At 31.1% G+C, this 15,236-nt stretch overlaps 2 protein-coding genes across 8 annotated transcripts; both read left to right on the forward strand.

Moving 5' to 3' along the window:
* The first annotated feature begins 1,680 nt into the window (after positions 1 to 1,680).
* LOC146535321 (chymotrypsin-C-like) lies at positions 1,681 to 8,738 on the forward strand. The gene is made up of 8 exons (XM_085191357.1): positions 1,681 to 1,938; positions 2,750 to 3,029; positions 3,863 to 4,045; positions 4,329 to 4,563; positions 6,547 to 6,656; positions 7,546 to 7,713; positions 7,948 to 8,104; positions 8,508 to 8,738. Exons 2-8 carry the CDS (start codon positions 2,796 to 2,798, stop codon positions 8,735 to 8,737), a joined length of 1,317 nt encoding a protein of 438 aa, XP_085047483.1. The 5' UTR covers positions 1,681 to 1,938; positions 2,750 to 2,795; the 3' UTR covers position 8,738.
* A 608-nt stretch (positions 8,739 to 9,346) lies between these two features.
* On the forward strand, positions 9,347 to 15,019 carry LOC146535322 (chymotrypsin-C-like). 7 transcript variants are annotated; one of them, XM_085191351.1, is made up of 8 exons: positions 9,347 to 9,430; positions 9,642 to 9,964; positions 10,412 to 10,591; positions 11,249 to 11,570; positions 13,141 to 13,253; positions 13,695 to 13,862; positions 14,167 to 14,323; positions 14,691 to 15,016. In XM_085191351.1, the coding sequence occupies exons 2-8, from the start codon at positions 9,713 to 9,715 to the stop codon at positions 14,909 to 14,911; spliced, it is 1,413 nt and encodes a 470-aa protein (XP_085047477.1). In that variant the 5' UTR covers positions 9,347 to 9,430; positions 9,642 to 9,712; the 3' UTR covers positions 14,912 to 15,016. The 7 variants fall into 7 exon arrangements, with proteins under 7 accessions (XP_085047477.1, XP_085047479.1, XP_085047480.1 ...); XM_085191353.1 differs by having other exon boundaries at positions 9,347 to 9,399; XM_085191354.1 differs by having other exon boundaries at positions 9,354 to 9,581; positions 14,694 to 15,019.
* Positions 15,020 to 15,236: the final 217 nt, after the last annotated feature.

The raw sequence follows: 15,236 nt of genomic DNA on the forward strand, positions 1-15,236 counted from the left end.
GAACCCACAAGACCTATAAGGCACATAAGTCAACTAAGTCCAAACTGCACCAAGGTAGCATTTATTTTATTATATTCTTCAAAAACAACAGAAAATCCCACTTCAATTGTTTAGTATTCAAGAACGTTCAAGTGTTCGTTAGCTTTTGCGATGATAGAGACTTCAAACCCCTCGTTACAACGAAATGTTCATTTTAGTTTAACAATAGCATTATCCGTATTTTATTTCAGTATCTGTTTTTCAAAATTTTATGACTTTTTTCTTTCTTTAGTTTCACTCTGTATCTCAAGTAAAGCAGTGTAATCAAAGGGAACGTAGGGACTTAGTGCTAAAACACTCCGCTTCCCATTTTCCGCCGTTTTCTCGTGTTGAGGGGCGGAACTCAACGCCACTTAGCTCTTAGTTCATTATCAGAGCAAAAAAATTAAAATTTCAAATATTTTATTCGCCCGAGCTTTATTATTTTATTTTTATTTTATTTATTTATTTTTTTTATATATTTATTAAGTGACATCTTACGCTTCAGAGAAGAGGCTTGTTGAAACAAGCTTTTGATATTAAATAGTTAAACTTTATTAAAACTGATGGAGCTTTATATAAAAATCATACAAATTTTGTATGTTTTTATATATTAATTCTTGCATGACTCGGAAATCGGTAACTTAAAGATTTTTTTGTGACATTTTTTATTGGAATACAAAATTTTAATAAAGTTAAAATATTATTCACATAATTAGAACAACAAACATATTTCAGTTTTATGTAAAAGTAATATTGCATAAGAAATTTAAATAGACTAAAAGGATTAGTACTTTTAGAAGTAGATTTATTTGAATACAATCAGCATAAATTTAACATGTGGTAACAAAAAAATTATAAAAGTTCAATTTTATTGGCATAGATGGCATTATAAGCTATAAAATTTATTATAAAAATAACAGCTTTAAAAACTTTTTTAATTACAGTAGAACAGACAGAGGGAACCTTATTGTTAAGACTTATAGTCTCACTACCACCTTAACAATCATTCTTGTCTTAACAATGAGCAGGAATCGAATCCACAACCAATGTTCTATAATAATATATAAACACATATATATTATTATAGAACAATATCTATAATAATATATATGGTCTATAATCTATATATATAAAAGGACTTGTCCTCACTGACTGAGGTAAGACGCACGCACAGCCTTAACCGCTGATGGTAGAAACGTTAAATTTGGACAAAAGTTTACTTTTGTAATCTGGACATCCACTAAGAAGAGATTTTGAAAAATTTTAACCCTAAAGGGGTGAAATAGGGGTTCAAAGTTTGTATGGAAAAAAATTTTAATCGGCACCGATTTTTATAAAATTTGAAATTTAGATTTTTAAAAGTATTTAATTGAACACGTGTTTCATCGTTTTCTAGAATTCACCCCCTAAGGGTGCAAATAAGGGGTTGAAAGTTTGTATAGGTTTTTTTTAAATCGTCACCAATTTTCATAAAATTTGAAATTCAGACTTAAAAATATTTCATTGAACACACATGTGTTCAATGAAATATTTTTAAGTCTGAAATATTTTTAAGTATGAAACATTTCATGGGTTATTAGAATTCACCCTTAAATAGGCAAGCGAAGCTGCGCGCGTCCGCTAGTAATATTATATTCACATTGAAGGTTAGTGAGACCTTACTATCGGTCACATAAAGACGTATTCAGTAACATAATAATCTATTTATCCATTTGTTATTTTTATTAGGACAATTTAAAGTTATAAATTATAGAATTATAGTAAAAATAATGTGATTTATAAGTGAAGTGACTATAATATAGTAAATTATATAGAAAATTTGAGAATAATATTGCAATGCAACCAAAGAAACAAGGAAAAGACAAAATAAATAACCTGTTTGATGAATGATGAGATTTGAAATATTTTGAGAAGCAGGTTTGTTAGAATTTGAAGTTTTATAATAATTACTATTTTAGTTAATTTATCGTATTATGAGTTGTTGAATCCCGATTTATTTGTTTTATCGGGGTTCTTCTATATAGCGTGGTAAAAAATGGTACTTAGTGTTAAGACACTGTTCCCTCTTTTCTATCTAATTTTCTTGATTCTTGCAGAATGAGAACTATATCTTGCTATCTGGTGTGATAGACTTCTGATAACAATTCAAAGCGCGAGAATTCAACGCCGCGCAATGTAGGGAATAACAATTCGGCGGAAAGTAGGAAACGAAAGTGTATTAATGAAATACCTAATTAAGACCAAAGTGCCTTATTACTAAACATTAAAAATAAAACCAGCTTCACGCTATAACCCGCACACAGCAGGGAAAGCAGAGGGAACCTACTGTTAAGACACTCTGTTGCCCAACCAGAATTTTGAAGGCATTGCGTGTTGAGTGCAGAGCGAAGAAATGAAAATATAAATTTAAATAAATATTTTATTTTTTCGAGTGGCGATCGAGCCCACAAGCAGTCTATTTTGCAGTACACTTTGTACCCCTGCGCCACGACTGACCTTTTATAACTAGGTTCCCAGGTTCCCTCTGCCTACCCTACTAAGTGCAGAATACAGCGTGAAGCGAAAAAAGGTTCTATAATTACTCCAAACGAACATGAGATTTAAGACCAAAGTCCCTATAAAGTAATAAAAATATTAAAACGTATTAGCCTTATCAAACTCTTTGAAATGTCTTGACCCCACTCGAACCGATATAGATAAATAATTATAGGTTATCCGTTGTTTTCAGATAAAAGTTAAAGACAGCCGTACATTGAAATTAATAGAAGAAAAAAATGAAGATTGTATATTATTTTTATGTAATTTTATCTTGTGCCATACTAGAAGTTAAAAATACTCAAATTCACAGTAGACCTGAATACGCCAGAAATTGTTGTAAAGGCAACGAAGAAATTAAATCATATTTTTTTCCCGGCATAAGCGGCGGGTACAGAATTGTTATTAGAAAAAAATTATCCTCTGGGACAGAAGTTAGAGTAAAACTGGACGCTCAAGGAAATGTGATTTTAGTAAGTTATTTTTTTTTGGATTAACGATATATTCCGCAACCATAGCAGGATAAGCTGAGTGAACTTGGGAACCCAGTGTTAAGAGACTCTGTTATCCATTAAGTCATTCCATTCCTAAGAACCAATGATAAGATACATATTTACTTTTAGTATTTTTTTTTTCACAATAGCGTGTTTTTGTGTTTTTTATTTATCATTTATTTAAACTACCTAGTTAATACTAGGTTTACTAGTTAAGTAAAGCTTCTGTTCTCCACGTTCTGCTTATTTTAAAGATCATTAGTAATTTCTCCTTATAAATTCTCATCAATCCTCACGCACTAAAATGAGCAAAGTAATTGTAATCTTAGTTTTTATTAGTTATTAGCGTACCTAGGCGGCTGCGCCCACTTGAACTATACGAATATTTATGAAATTATTTTCAATTTAGGGGATGAGTTCTAAAAAAATGAGTTCAATTAAATGTTTTAGGAGTCTGAATTTCCAATTTTATAAAAATCGGTGCACCCTTATTTTTCATCCCTTTAGGGTTAAAAAATTTCAATCAATCTTAATGGTGTTCACATTATATAAATAAACTGCTGTCCAAATTTCACCTATCTTTCATCAGCGGTTATGGCTGTGCGTCCGTGAAGTACGACCTCAGTCAATGGGAACATCTCCTTTTTTATATATATATATCGATGAGGCATATGACATGCCACAATCTAAATGTGATGTCATATCTATAAAATATGTCACCTGTAACCTGTGTCATATCTATTATAGATATAAAAATTATTTAATTTTCTCTGTTTGATTATATATAGCGTATAATCTGTTTTAAATTTCAGGGCAATAATAATGCAAAATTTACAACAGACACAGATTCTATCAATAACGTTTTTAATTTTATAATTTTGGAAGATGCAGAAGATTTTTTATTTACTATAAATGGGAAGAGATATCCTCACCAGCCACCTTACATATTGAGTTTAAAAATAAATGGACAAGAAAATTGCAAAGATCCTGATCTAGTAAGTATAAGCTTATGTATCTACACCAAGAATTTCAATATTAGGTTCCCTCTGCCTATCTTGTATGTGAGATGAGCTCCAATCTACCAATTACAGAAATTGGACATTTGAAAAATAAAAGATGAAGGAACGTTCATCTTGCTAATTGGAGTTAAACTTAATAAACTTGTTATTTTTTTTTAATTTTGATTCTTCCCAATGTCAATACTATGTGAGATTTTGAAGAATGTATATTATTTATTTTCATTTTATACCCTTAACCAGTTTTTTCTTTTATTTTTAGACATATTTCGATACAAGTGCTGATTTAACAGATGTAACGAAATTTTGGAGTACAGCGCCAAATAAATCTTGTGGTCGCCGAAGGTTAAATCATCACTCGACACAGTTGATAGTTAGTGGATCTGGAGCGAAGGCTGGCGACTGGCCGTGGCATACAGCCATATATAGATTGAAAGGGGGGAATTTACAATATATATGTGGAGGAACGCTTTTATCAACATTTTTAGTTTTAACAGGTAAATTAACACTAGAAGTGCCGAAGATTGATACCCCCCTTGAACCGCCGTTGTGACAAATTTGTCCCATTCTACTTATTTATTATTTATATACGTTGATTGTTGGTATAATACAAAAAAAATATTATTAAAATAATTCGTAAAATATGTAGACCATATTTAATAATCAATTCTTATTCTTTTACAAACATAAAAGTACCAAAAAATAAAACACAAAAAAAGAATCAAATATTTCTAATACGTTCTAAGGGCGTGACAACTAACTGAATAACTCTTACAAAATTATAAGTTATTGAAATTAGTTAATATTATTATTAGGCCAAGTAATGCATTAATATATTCTTCATCAGTGATACATCACAGATGATTTATAACATTGCGTGGTAATGCCTCCAGAATTCAGCGGAAAATGCCAGCGGAGTGCATAGCACTAGGTTCCCAGGTTCCCTCTACCTACCCTACAATTGCCCACATTTGGTATCAAGTGTTTTTCTGAAATTCAAGCCTAGCTTAGTCATCCTTTCATTTGATACCTCACTTGGACTAGCGGCAAAATTTAGTATTGACACCAATTTTACCCCACTTTTCAGGCTATTATTTTTAAAGATTTATACATAAATTTATAGTTTTCAGATTTTTTCCTGTACTAGTACTACATGTAGATGTTAGCTGCCAAATTTCATAATTCTAAGTTAACTGAAAGTACCTTATTAATTTGATTCCTTTTATAGTGTCGAAATACATGTTTTTTACTATATAAATAGTCATATCTTTTTTTAAGGGCGTTTTTTCAGGAAATCAAGGGACTGTAGTTCGTCATATAGTTCATATTCATATACTCATATGAATATCAACTCGATTTCTCCAAGCATTCCTGAGATAAAGGCACAGACAGACGGATGGACACAAAAATGATCTTATAAGGGTTTTTTTTCCTTAAAAGCTACAGAACCCTAAAAACTTAGGCATTGACTGCTAAACCTACTATTCAATTTTTTTCCGCCCCCGCATTGCCCTTTCCCCTCCATTTTCCATGAAAATATGTCAAACTATATCCTCAAATAATAAAATAATAATGGCGGGACAAAAATGACCCAGCGGCAGTTCTAGGTAAATCTAATTTTTTTACAAAAAGTATGACTGCTATAAAATTATTTATATTTTTAATTAAATAAAGGTGTAAAATTGGTAATAGTAAAAAAAATCATCTACATAAATTAACAAATAAAAAAGTTATATACAATCAACCTTGCGTTTGGGTCAAAAATGGGACGGCGGCGCTTCTAGTGTTAAAGAACTTACGCTATTTTGCTGTTTAGATGAACCTAATTTGTATTTGTATTTTGATATATAATTCCTTTATTAAGATTTTTATTTCGTTGTTTACCTTAACTGGTCTTTGTACTGAACTGGTTATGAACTATGGGTAAATTTCCATATTTTAATTTAGTGAGATTTGTTTTTATGTTTTTTTTACTTTTAACGAAAAAAGGAACCTTATAAGATCACTTTGTTCCTTCGACCCGTCCGTCTCGCTGTCTGTCTGTCTGTCAAGAGCCTTTTTTTTTTAGAAATGGTTGGAGATGTCGAGTTGAAATTCTAACCATATACCAACTTAGATCTACGATTGGTATTTCTACATTTACTTTCAAAAAAGATATGGCCGTTTAAATAGCAATAAATGCGGATTGACACACTGTAAAATGATGTAAAATGAATAGGGTACTTCCTGTTGACCTATAATTCTGAAAACCTCAATACATATATACAATACATTTGTGGTTAAATCCTAAAAAATAGCCTTAAAAAGGGGGCAAAATTTAGTATTAAAGCCCCTAGTTCAAGTGAAATATCAGATAAAAGGGCTCTGGCAAAGCTAATGGCTAATGGCAAGTCCTCGGTGGGCGAAGTGGACTCGCGCTTGCCCGGTTTTTATTAATGCAAATCTGTTAGTTTTGAAACTTTTCTATTATTTTCGTGCAGCTGCTCATTGTGCCACAATCCGAGGAGCACCAGTAAATCCAGAAATACTTGGAGTGACTTTGGGTAAATATGCTCTCATTGGACAAGAAATAACTAATCAAGATAGAGAGGTATATAAAAATTGATTTTAAATACTTATTTTACAATATCTAAATATATGATAATTTCTTTTAAGTTTTTAATCTTAAATGTAAGCTGTTAAAATATTACAAAAAATATTAAATCGTCGTCTTTGCCAAATAAATCAATGAGAAAATATGATGAAAAAGCGACCTATGATCCAAATTTCGTTTTTAAACATTGCAAAAATACATAATATGTATACATTCACACATACAAGTACATTACAAGGTACAAAGTGCATACAAGTATATATATAGACTGAGATCCCAGGTTCCCAGACCTGCGTCATTTTAGCAAAGCTGAAATTTTAAGGATTAAATTAATTAATATATAGTTAAGACAGTATGCGTACTTACTAACTTGGAAGTGGGGCCCTTTAAGAATAGTGTAGAAAATGTACGTTTATTTTTACCAGCCACTACATGGGCTTTTATAATGCCATACATTGTTAAGTTTGTTTAAAACTGAGTCAAAATACGTTATAGTATGAAAACTTTAATTTTATATTTATTATTTACGGACTATTTTGAGTCCTTATAATCCTTACAAACACCTTATAAGCACCCAGACCAATCCGATGGCTTGATCGTCCTCTGCCTACTGAACAAAAAATGGAGTTTAATAAAGAAGTTGCTTAAAAAATCTATACAAAAGCGTTACTCAAGTTTACTTAGTCTCTCATAATGGATATGCTCTTTACTCTAAAATACATAATACTGTTAGAACTTACACTTCCACACGAAAAATAACAGTCCTGAAAAATCACAGCTCTTTTATTGACCAAGTATAGTTTGTTGACGTTAGATGCTTCAAAAACCCAAAAAAATTTTTTTTTTAAAAACTAATTATAATCACTACTTTTTTATATATTTTCAGGTATACAAAGTAATTGTACATGAGGATTTTAATCATAAGACATTAGATAATGATATAGCACTATTGAAACTAAGTTCAGAAGCTGTTTTTAACAATTATGTCCAACCAGCTTGTATATGGCTTGATGAAATATACGATCAGTTACATTCATATGAAATAAGTGGTACGGTAAGGAATTTTGATATTTAACTTTTTCGATGCATTTTTTTTTCACGTTGTATCCCACATCTAGCAGGGTGGTCAGAGGAAACCTGGAAATTTAGTGTTAAGATACAAAATTCTCATTAAAATACATTCGTTCCCGACTTTTCGCCGCATTCTGAAGTGTCCGTCAGACACCATTGCGACGGTGATGATGTTGCTTATATTTCCACATTTAAATAATAAAATGTAAATTTTCAGGTGACAGGATGGGGCATAGATCAATTAGAAAAATTATCTAAAAACCTTCGAGAAGCCACAATGCCTATAGCAACTGACGTCACTTGTATTAGATATGAGCCACTTTTCTACACTAATATGTTAAATGGAAAGAAATTTTGCGCTGGTTACGGTAATGGTGAGTTTACGCTCTATACTGCTTAGTGCACACTTTCTCTGCCTGTTTAGGGCAGAACTCAACGAAACGAAATCAAATGAAAATTACTTTATTACTTTATTTTGTAGCGTTCTTTAAATTTTTCGACGACTCTATCTTGTATATTTTATTAGCTCATATACATAGTACAATTTTTTTATTCTGATATCTTCAAAAAATAAAATGTTACCTTGGTCGTATGATTCGTTGTATGATGTTCTAGGTTCGTTATATGATCTTTTTCATTTTGGGGCAACCAAAAAAAAATAAATATTTAAAAAAATATATTTTTATCCTCTAATAAAATTTAAACAACTTACTTTTTGGCTTAATGTTACTAGTTAAGAAACTACCTACTACATTATAAAATTTACACATATTTTAGGCACCGCAGCATGCAATGGAGACAGCGGAGGTGGTTTCATGGTGTTTGTACGTGATGCTGAAAAAGATTACGGCTATTTACTTCAAGATATGCCAGGAGCTTGGTATGTCAAAGGAATCGTATCTCTAACGCTTGCTCGTAAAGATTCCGATGTTTGTGATCCAAGTGCCTATACTGTATATACTGATGTGGCCAAATACAGAGATTGGATATTAAATTATATGAATTGAATTGTTTTTTTCATTATTAGCCAACCTAACCTTACCTATCTAAAAGAAAGTTTCCATTTTTTTTATTTACAACTTAACGCTTTTTGCAGAAAGAACGTAGGGTTAAAACACTTCATTCATCACTCTCCTAATTTTTGAAATGTTGAGATAAAAATTGTATAATATATGATAAGATATTTTTGTTTTTATAAAACGTTTATTTAAAGCAGTAAAGGCTATTATTAGCATTTAAAAGACCGGTTGTTGCTAATATTTTAAATATTTATCCTTAAACTTTGTACTGAATCAAAGTTGTTTCGTATAAACAAATTTTGTCATTTAGATTCCTCAGGACATTCAATTTATGTTTAAGAGTTTTTATTATTCTTCTAAATTATAGTACTATTCAATACTCTTAAACAAAAGATTTTTTAATTAATTGCTGCTAATTTGAAATAAAAAAAATGTTATAAAAAAAATATATTCACAAAAAATATTATAATACAAAAAAATATCCTTAAAGGAGTTGTTGATGAAGTTGAAGTTCAATTTTGCTGGAGGAAAAACCTGTATCTCGTCATTACTAACATTCTCATAGTATTTATAGCCTTGAGTTAATATTATAAACAATGTTCCTAGTTCATTCTTCCGTTATATGTATTGGAGTGCGGTTGTTCTATAAAGTAAATATTTACGTAAACGTCAAACTATTCAGTGAGTGAACAAATTTTTTTCGTAGCTTCACGCTTTATCCCGCATATAGCAGGGCTTCGAAAACAAAGGCCGTGAAACCGCCGCTCGTCACTTTCAATGCGTTGCTTCTTGAGTGGCGGAACTTCTTGAAACTTTTGCGGAAAAAGAGGAAGTGAGTATATTAACACTAGTTTTATACAATATCTTACAATAACATGTGAATTATTTTTAGGTGATTGAAAATTTTAAAATAAAAATAGCAATATACAAATCACTTTTATATGTTTTTGGATCAGGAAAAAAATGAAGCTGTTACTATCAGTTTTCTTTTATGTAATCATCAAAGTCAGTGGCGACGATGACTCTGGATGGTCATTTGTAGGCAATCCATTGGTCACGGCACATCCGTGCAATGGATCAACAGACATACAGCTTATGTATGAACCTGGAAGATCCCCCAAAGAAGAAAATATATATAACATCAGGATTAATAAGAAATTTCCCAAGCATTCAATCATTAAATTGAAATTTGATAAAGGTGCTACTGTAATATTGGTAAGTCTTAAATATTAATATTTTTTGCCCGTATGGTATTATGGTGTAGAAATAAAATAAGTATCCATATCCTCCTCCAACCTCGTCTACGTATTCTACGCCAGAGTTAGCTGTATGCGGGATACAGCGTGATAAAAAAAAAGAAGGAAATAATTTTAGTAAGTTCTTTGATATTTCTGGTCATCAAAGTATTTAATAACTCATCTTTTGATCATATGTGGTGCTATTGTGGTATAAAACGCAAATTCATTCAAAACAAAGATCATTTAAACAAAACGGTCATGTGCAAGTTGGACTCGCCCACCGAGGGAGGATTCGATACCAATCTCAGAGTTGTAGGTAATTGTAGATAAATGAGATTTGAGGAAACTGTAAAATTTAAACCCAAAACTATCCTTATACCAAGTTTGTTTACTTATAACCTTAAGAAATACATATATTTTACAGACTAATGAAACTTTTGCAAGAATAGATCTTGACAAGAAGGCAAACCACGCATTCAGAATTAGATTTTTCGAATCTCACGAAGGAATTGGTTTTCATGTACAAGGATGTACACTTGGAATCGTTCCATACATTCAAAGTGTTAATATAAACACAAAGGAGTATTGCCAAGAACCTTTATTGGTAAGCTCTACTAAAACCAAAACTTTTACATATCAAATTATTATTTCGCCGGTTGTAGCTCGGTAGGCAGTGAAGCTTATAAGAGCCGGGAACAAACTCGAGCGTTTCTGTTTTTGATACGACAAATTACAATTTTGTAATTTGCAGAAACAAAGTGGTAGTAGGTATGCTGCATTAAATTCCTTTGACAAGGAGACTATCAGTTTGTCTATACAATATACATATAAGTATTTATATTATTATAATATTATTTGTATTACCTAAATATAACATTTTTTGTGTTATTCCAGGCCTAACGTATTTAACATATCGAAATATATCCTGCTATATTCAAATGAAGAGAGGACATGAAAATACTCCACTTCCCCGAGCAGGAATCGAATCCACAACCATCATTACAATCAGAATCTGTGCCCCTGCACCACGACGTCTTCGCCTTTGTATTGTTACCAGAGCGAGGAAACAAATAATTCTTTACTTTGAGTTGGAATCGTACTCACAAAAGTCGCATTTATAGTCAAATACTGTTCCACGATGGTCTTAATTTCATTTTCTTTAATAAAAATTATATGAATAGAAAATGAAATTAATTAATATAATCATTATTAAAATAAAATATATAATGTAATAATAAAATTATAATCATTAAAAATATAGGGCTTTTTGGATTCTTATATCGAAGGATACAAAATTCAGGCTCAAACTTCATGTACACAACAACAAGAAAAACAAAACGAAGAACACGACAAAAAGAAAACACAACAACGACAGAAAAACGAAGCAATAGACGAGGAAAAGCTACAACAACAAAAATATGAATGTGGAAGACGTCAGACACCTTCAAATGTTTTAAATGAAAACGGAGAATCCCAGCGTGGTGATTGGCCATGGCACACTGCTGTGTTTAAAAGAATTAAAAATTCTAATTTAACTTACCTGTGTGGAGGAACACTTATAAATAATTTTCATGTTTTAACTGGTAATGTATATTTATTTATTGCTTAGATTACAATTAAAAATATATTCATATGATATTACTTTAGAACCCTGTTAATCATTACGTACTTATATCCTACCTATATAGATATCAGATATATTAACTTAACAAGAAATTCTTGCATATCCATATCAAAAACTACTGCACCGATTTTGATGAAACATAACCACAACCTAAGTTGATCTATTTAATCATCTGTCTATTCAATTTTCGAATTCGTCTATTAAAAAATTAATTTTTAACAAAAACAAAAACCGACTTCTAACAACGAACTAAAAAGTGAAAAATAATTTTATAAAGATTTTATAATTTTGAAGTCGGTGTCAAGCTAATGCTACAACAACCTTACTATAATATCTAATTACTAAGCCTGTTTGTTTTACTTGGCACCGACTTCAAAATTATAAAATCTTTATATAATCATTTTTCACTTTTTAGTTCGTTGTTAGAAGTCGGTTTTTGTTTTTGTTAAAAATTAATTTATTTTACGATTTTTAGTGATGGGTAGATCTTAAAATGATGCTTCTTAAACGAGTGGTGATGGTGGTGGTAGTGGTTGTCAACGAGTGGTTGTGGTTGTCCTATGTAAAACTTTATTTAATTAGGTATTATTTTTGTGCAAAGTGACATTTTGGTATATTGACAAGAACATACATAAAAAGTATTCGGGCGAATTGAGAATCTCCCTTTTTTGAAGTTCTTTGGTAAAATAGGAACATCCTCTTTTTTGAGGTTGGTTGAAAAGAAAAGCAACGATTAGGAATCTCACCTCTGACATCAATTTAAAAAGTTTTTGCTTGTAACTATTATAGTATAATCAATTTTTTTTCCAAAAAAAACAAACTTTCTAAATTTTCACCGGATCCCATAATCGAAACCTAACCAAACTTTCACCAAATTATCCTTGAAGTGTATCCTTTCAAATAAAAAAAGAATCATCAAAATCGGTTGGCGCGACATTGAGTTATTCGTCTATTTGTCGCGCACATGCCTAATGCAAATTTAAGACTTATGTGATTTTCTCATAGATACCATTGTCAGACATGAACCAAAAAAAAATGGGACCATTCGGGAAGCTTCACCTTTCAAACAAAAAAAAAATTCAAAATTAGTTCACCCAGTCAGAAGTTATGAGGTAACAAACATAAAAAAAAAAAAAAAAAAAAAAACAGTCGAATTGATAACCTCCTTTTCTTACAGAAGTCGGTTAAAAATCGCGCTCTACATGTTCACTTTTCCTCTTTCTCTTAAAGAACAGGGCACCTGCCTCCGATATATAAATACGTGCAGTACATAATCATCAGTTCCACATATGGCACTAGCAAAAAGTAACAATTTTACCATTTGTCTGGATTTTCACATATAGACCAAACATTATCTCCGGTCCATTCTCTTTTCATTGTAGTTACTTATTTTTAATAAAAAGAAATTACTGGTTTAATCGAATATGTATGTTATACCTGCAGACTGACTGTATCCAAAATTTTAGGCGTATCCTAGATTATAGGTGCTTTTACAATACCAAATATATTTATTTGTATTTTTAACGCAGCTGCCCACTGTGTCTTTAGAAGTGTGAGCAGAAGTGAGCAAAAAATGTTAATCATAGCTCTTGGCAAAAATATTTTGCACCAAGATCCCGAAACTGGAGCTGAATGGAAAGAGGTATATTTTTAATTTTTTTTAATATGTAAATTCAACGATAAGTTGGGAACGGAGTTTCTAAGAATAGGTTATCTCTGCCGATCCTATTTCGCGGGAAAAAAGAAGTGAAGCTGCTGCTTTAATATATTTGTATGTACTAGTTGGTGCTGGACTAGAAAGTGGCTATATCATTTCCATTTATCATTTAAATTTTTTATCGTGAATTAGCCCCAAACGTTCACAGTTTTTACCATGTAACAATTTAAGTACATATGAATATCCATATTGAACAAATTTATGTAGGGCTTGATTTTCATATTCCGTAAAGCAAATTTTATCGTCAATTTTTTTTCCTAAAAAAACTTATACGATTTTTATTATGATATAGACAACTTTGTATACAATAAATTTTGTTATCTATGTATAATAAGCAAGCATAATTATGCATTTTTTACATTCCAGATAGGAAAAATTACTATTCATGAAAATTATTTGCCTGTACTCCAAACCAATGATATAGCTTTAGTAAAATTGAAAAATGAAGTAACCTTCACGAAATTCATTCAGCCAGCTTGCTTGTGGTACGAGAATGCTCACAAGAAACTGCCATCCGGACCAATCATGGGGACCGTAAGTATTTGTTTCTATGGCATTATTTTTCATATTTTATTTAAACTGTAAAGTAAAAATTGATGTTAGTAGTAAAGCCACTTTGTATATTTAATGCTTTTTTAAAGGATCTGTTAATATTTTTTAAACGTATGTAAACTTATACAGTTTAATTTAGGTACGTGGTATGCATCCTTCTTACTACGTAAGTTGAACTATTCGCTTAGAACTTTTTGTTCAAATACATTCAACCACAATCATTCTGTTTTCGGAGTGTTTTTAATACCCCGTTAGTTCCTTAATATGCTATTTTTAATAATTTCAGATAGTTGGATGGGGAATTGATGAAAATGACAATGTGCCGCTTAAACTCAATCAAGCGCAATTACCTATGGTACCAGATAATATTTGTATACTAAATAAACCAGATTTTTATATAAGAGTCTTAAATGGCTTGAGATTTTGTGCTGGAAATCTAGAAGGTATACTACCTCGAGTCTGTCTCGAGTTTTAAATTTGTGATATCTTCTAAAACATATTTTTTTAATTATGTAAAAGCCAATCTTGATCCATATAAAACGCATAACGCACCTAACGCATTAAATTGAATAAAGAACGTATTGTACGTATGTATTGTTTAAAATAATTTCGAAAATACGAGTTTTCTGTATTTTTTTTCCAGATAAAAATATTTTCTTCTCAAATCGAACCAATACTCTCTGATAGAGTCAGTGAAATTAATTATGATAGAAATTACGGAACGGAGTGTCTTTTCGGAAAGCCGAGGGAACCTACTGGTTACTACTATGAAAATCATATAAAAAATATCTTTTTTCTTTTGATTCACAGTAGCAGTAGCTTGTAATGGTGACAGTGGGGGTGGCTTCCACGTCTTCATACCGGACGATAAAGGTGACAACTCTACCGGAGTGTGGCATGTCCGCGGTATCATATCAATGTCCGTGGCAGTCCAGGGTGGCTACGTTTGTAGTACTGACCACTACACAGTGTTCACAGATGTCGACAAATATAGAGAATGGATATCCGATAACATAAAATTAAAGTTTTAGTATGGGAGCCGAGTCTGTTAAATAAGGTGTTAACCTAGCTACGTTGATTGTGAAGATTGTATACTAAATAGAAAAAAAGTTTATGTCATTGTAAGAACTTGTTTAATAAAATATATTATATATAAAGTTTTTTTTCAATACCTATAACAATTATTTATTATTTCAACTATTTATTTTAAGCAAAATTGTAAGATTTTTTCCTCAAGTTGTTTACCGTGTTGAATATGAGCTGTTTCACTTATAGCCTGCCAACTCAAATCTCACTCAGTGGAATTATTATTTTCATTTCCTCGGTCCGGTAACAAGACAAACCGCGACGTTTAAC

The sequence above is a fragment of the Heliconius melpomene genome, chromosome 10, assembly GCF_056956725.1.
Source record: "Heliconius melpomene rosina isolate 202511_hmr_F chromosome 10, ASM5695672v1, whole genome shotgun sequence".
Taxonomy (NCBI): domain Eukaryota; kingdom Metazoa; phylum Arthropoda; class Insecta; order Lepidoptera; family Nymphalidae; genus Heliconius; species Heliconius melpomene.

What these genes read in the sequence shown, in the direction of transcription:
- LOC146535321 (XM_085191357.1), top strand. Translation starts at nt 2,796, where the DNA reads ATGAAGATTGTATATTATTTTTATGTAATTTTATCTTGTGCCATACTA. An exon ending in AACATTTTTAGTTTTAACAG is followed by an intron (nt 4,564 to 6,546) that starts GTAAATTAACAC and finishes ATTTTCGTGCAG; the next exon opens with CTGCTCATTGTGCCACAATC. An exon ending in CATATGAAATAAGTGGTACG is followed by an intron (nt 7,714 to 7,947) that starts GTAAGGAATTTT and finishes GTAAATTTTCAG; the next exon opens with GTGACAGGATGGGGCATAGA.
- LOC146535322 (XM_085191351.1), top strand. Translation starts at nt 9,713, where the DNA reads ATGAAGCTGTTACTATCAGTTTTCTTTTATGTAATCATCAAAGTCAGT. An exon ending in TAATTTTCATGTTTTAACTG is followed by an intron (nt 11,571 to 13,140) that starts GTAATGTATATT and finishes TTTTTAACGCAG; the next exon opens with CTGCCCACTGTGTCTTTAGA. An exon ending in CCGGACCAATCATGGGGACC is followed by an intron (nt 13,863 to 14,166) that starts GTAAGTATTTGT and finishes TAATAATTTCAG; the next exon opens with ATAGTTGGATGGGGAATTGA.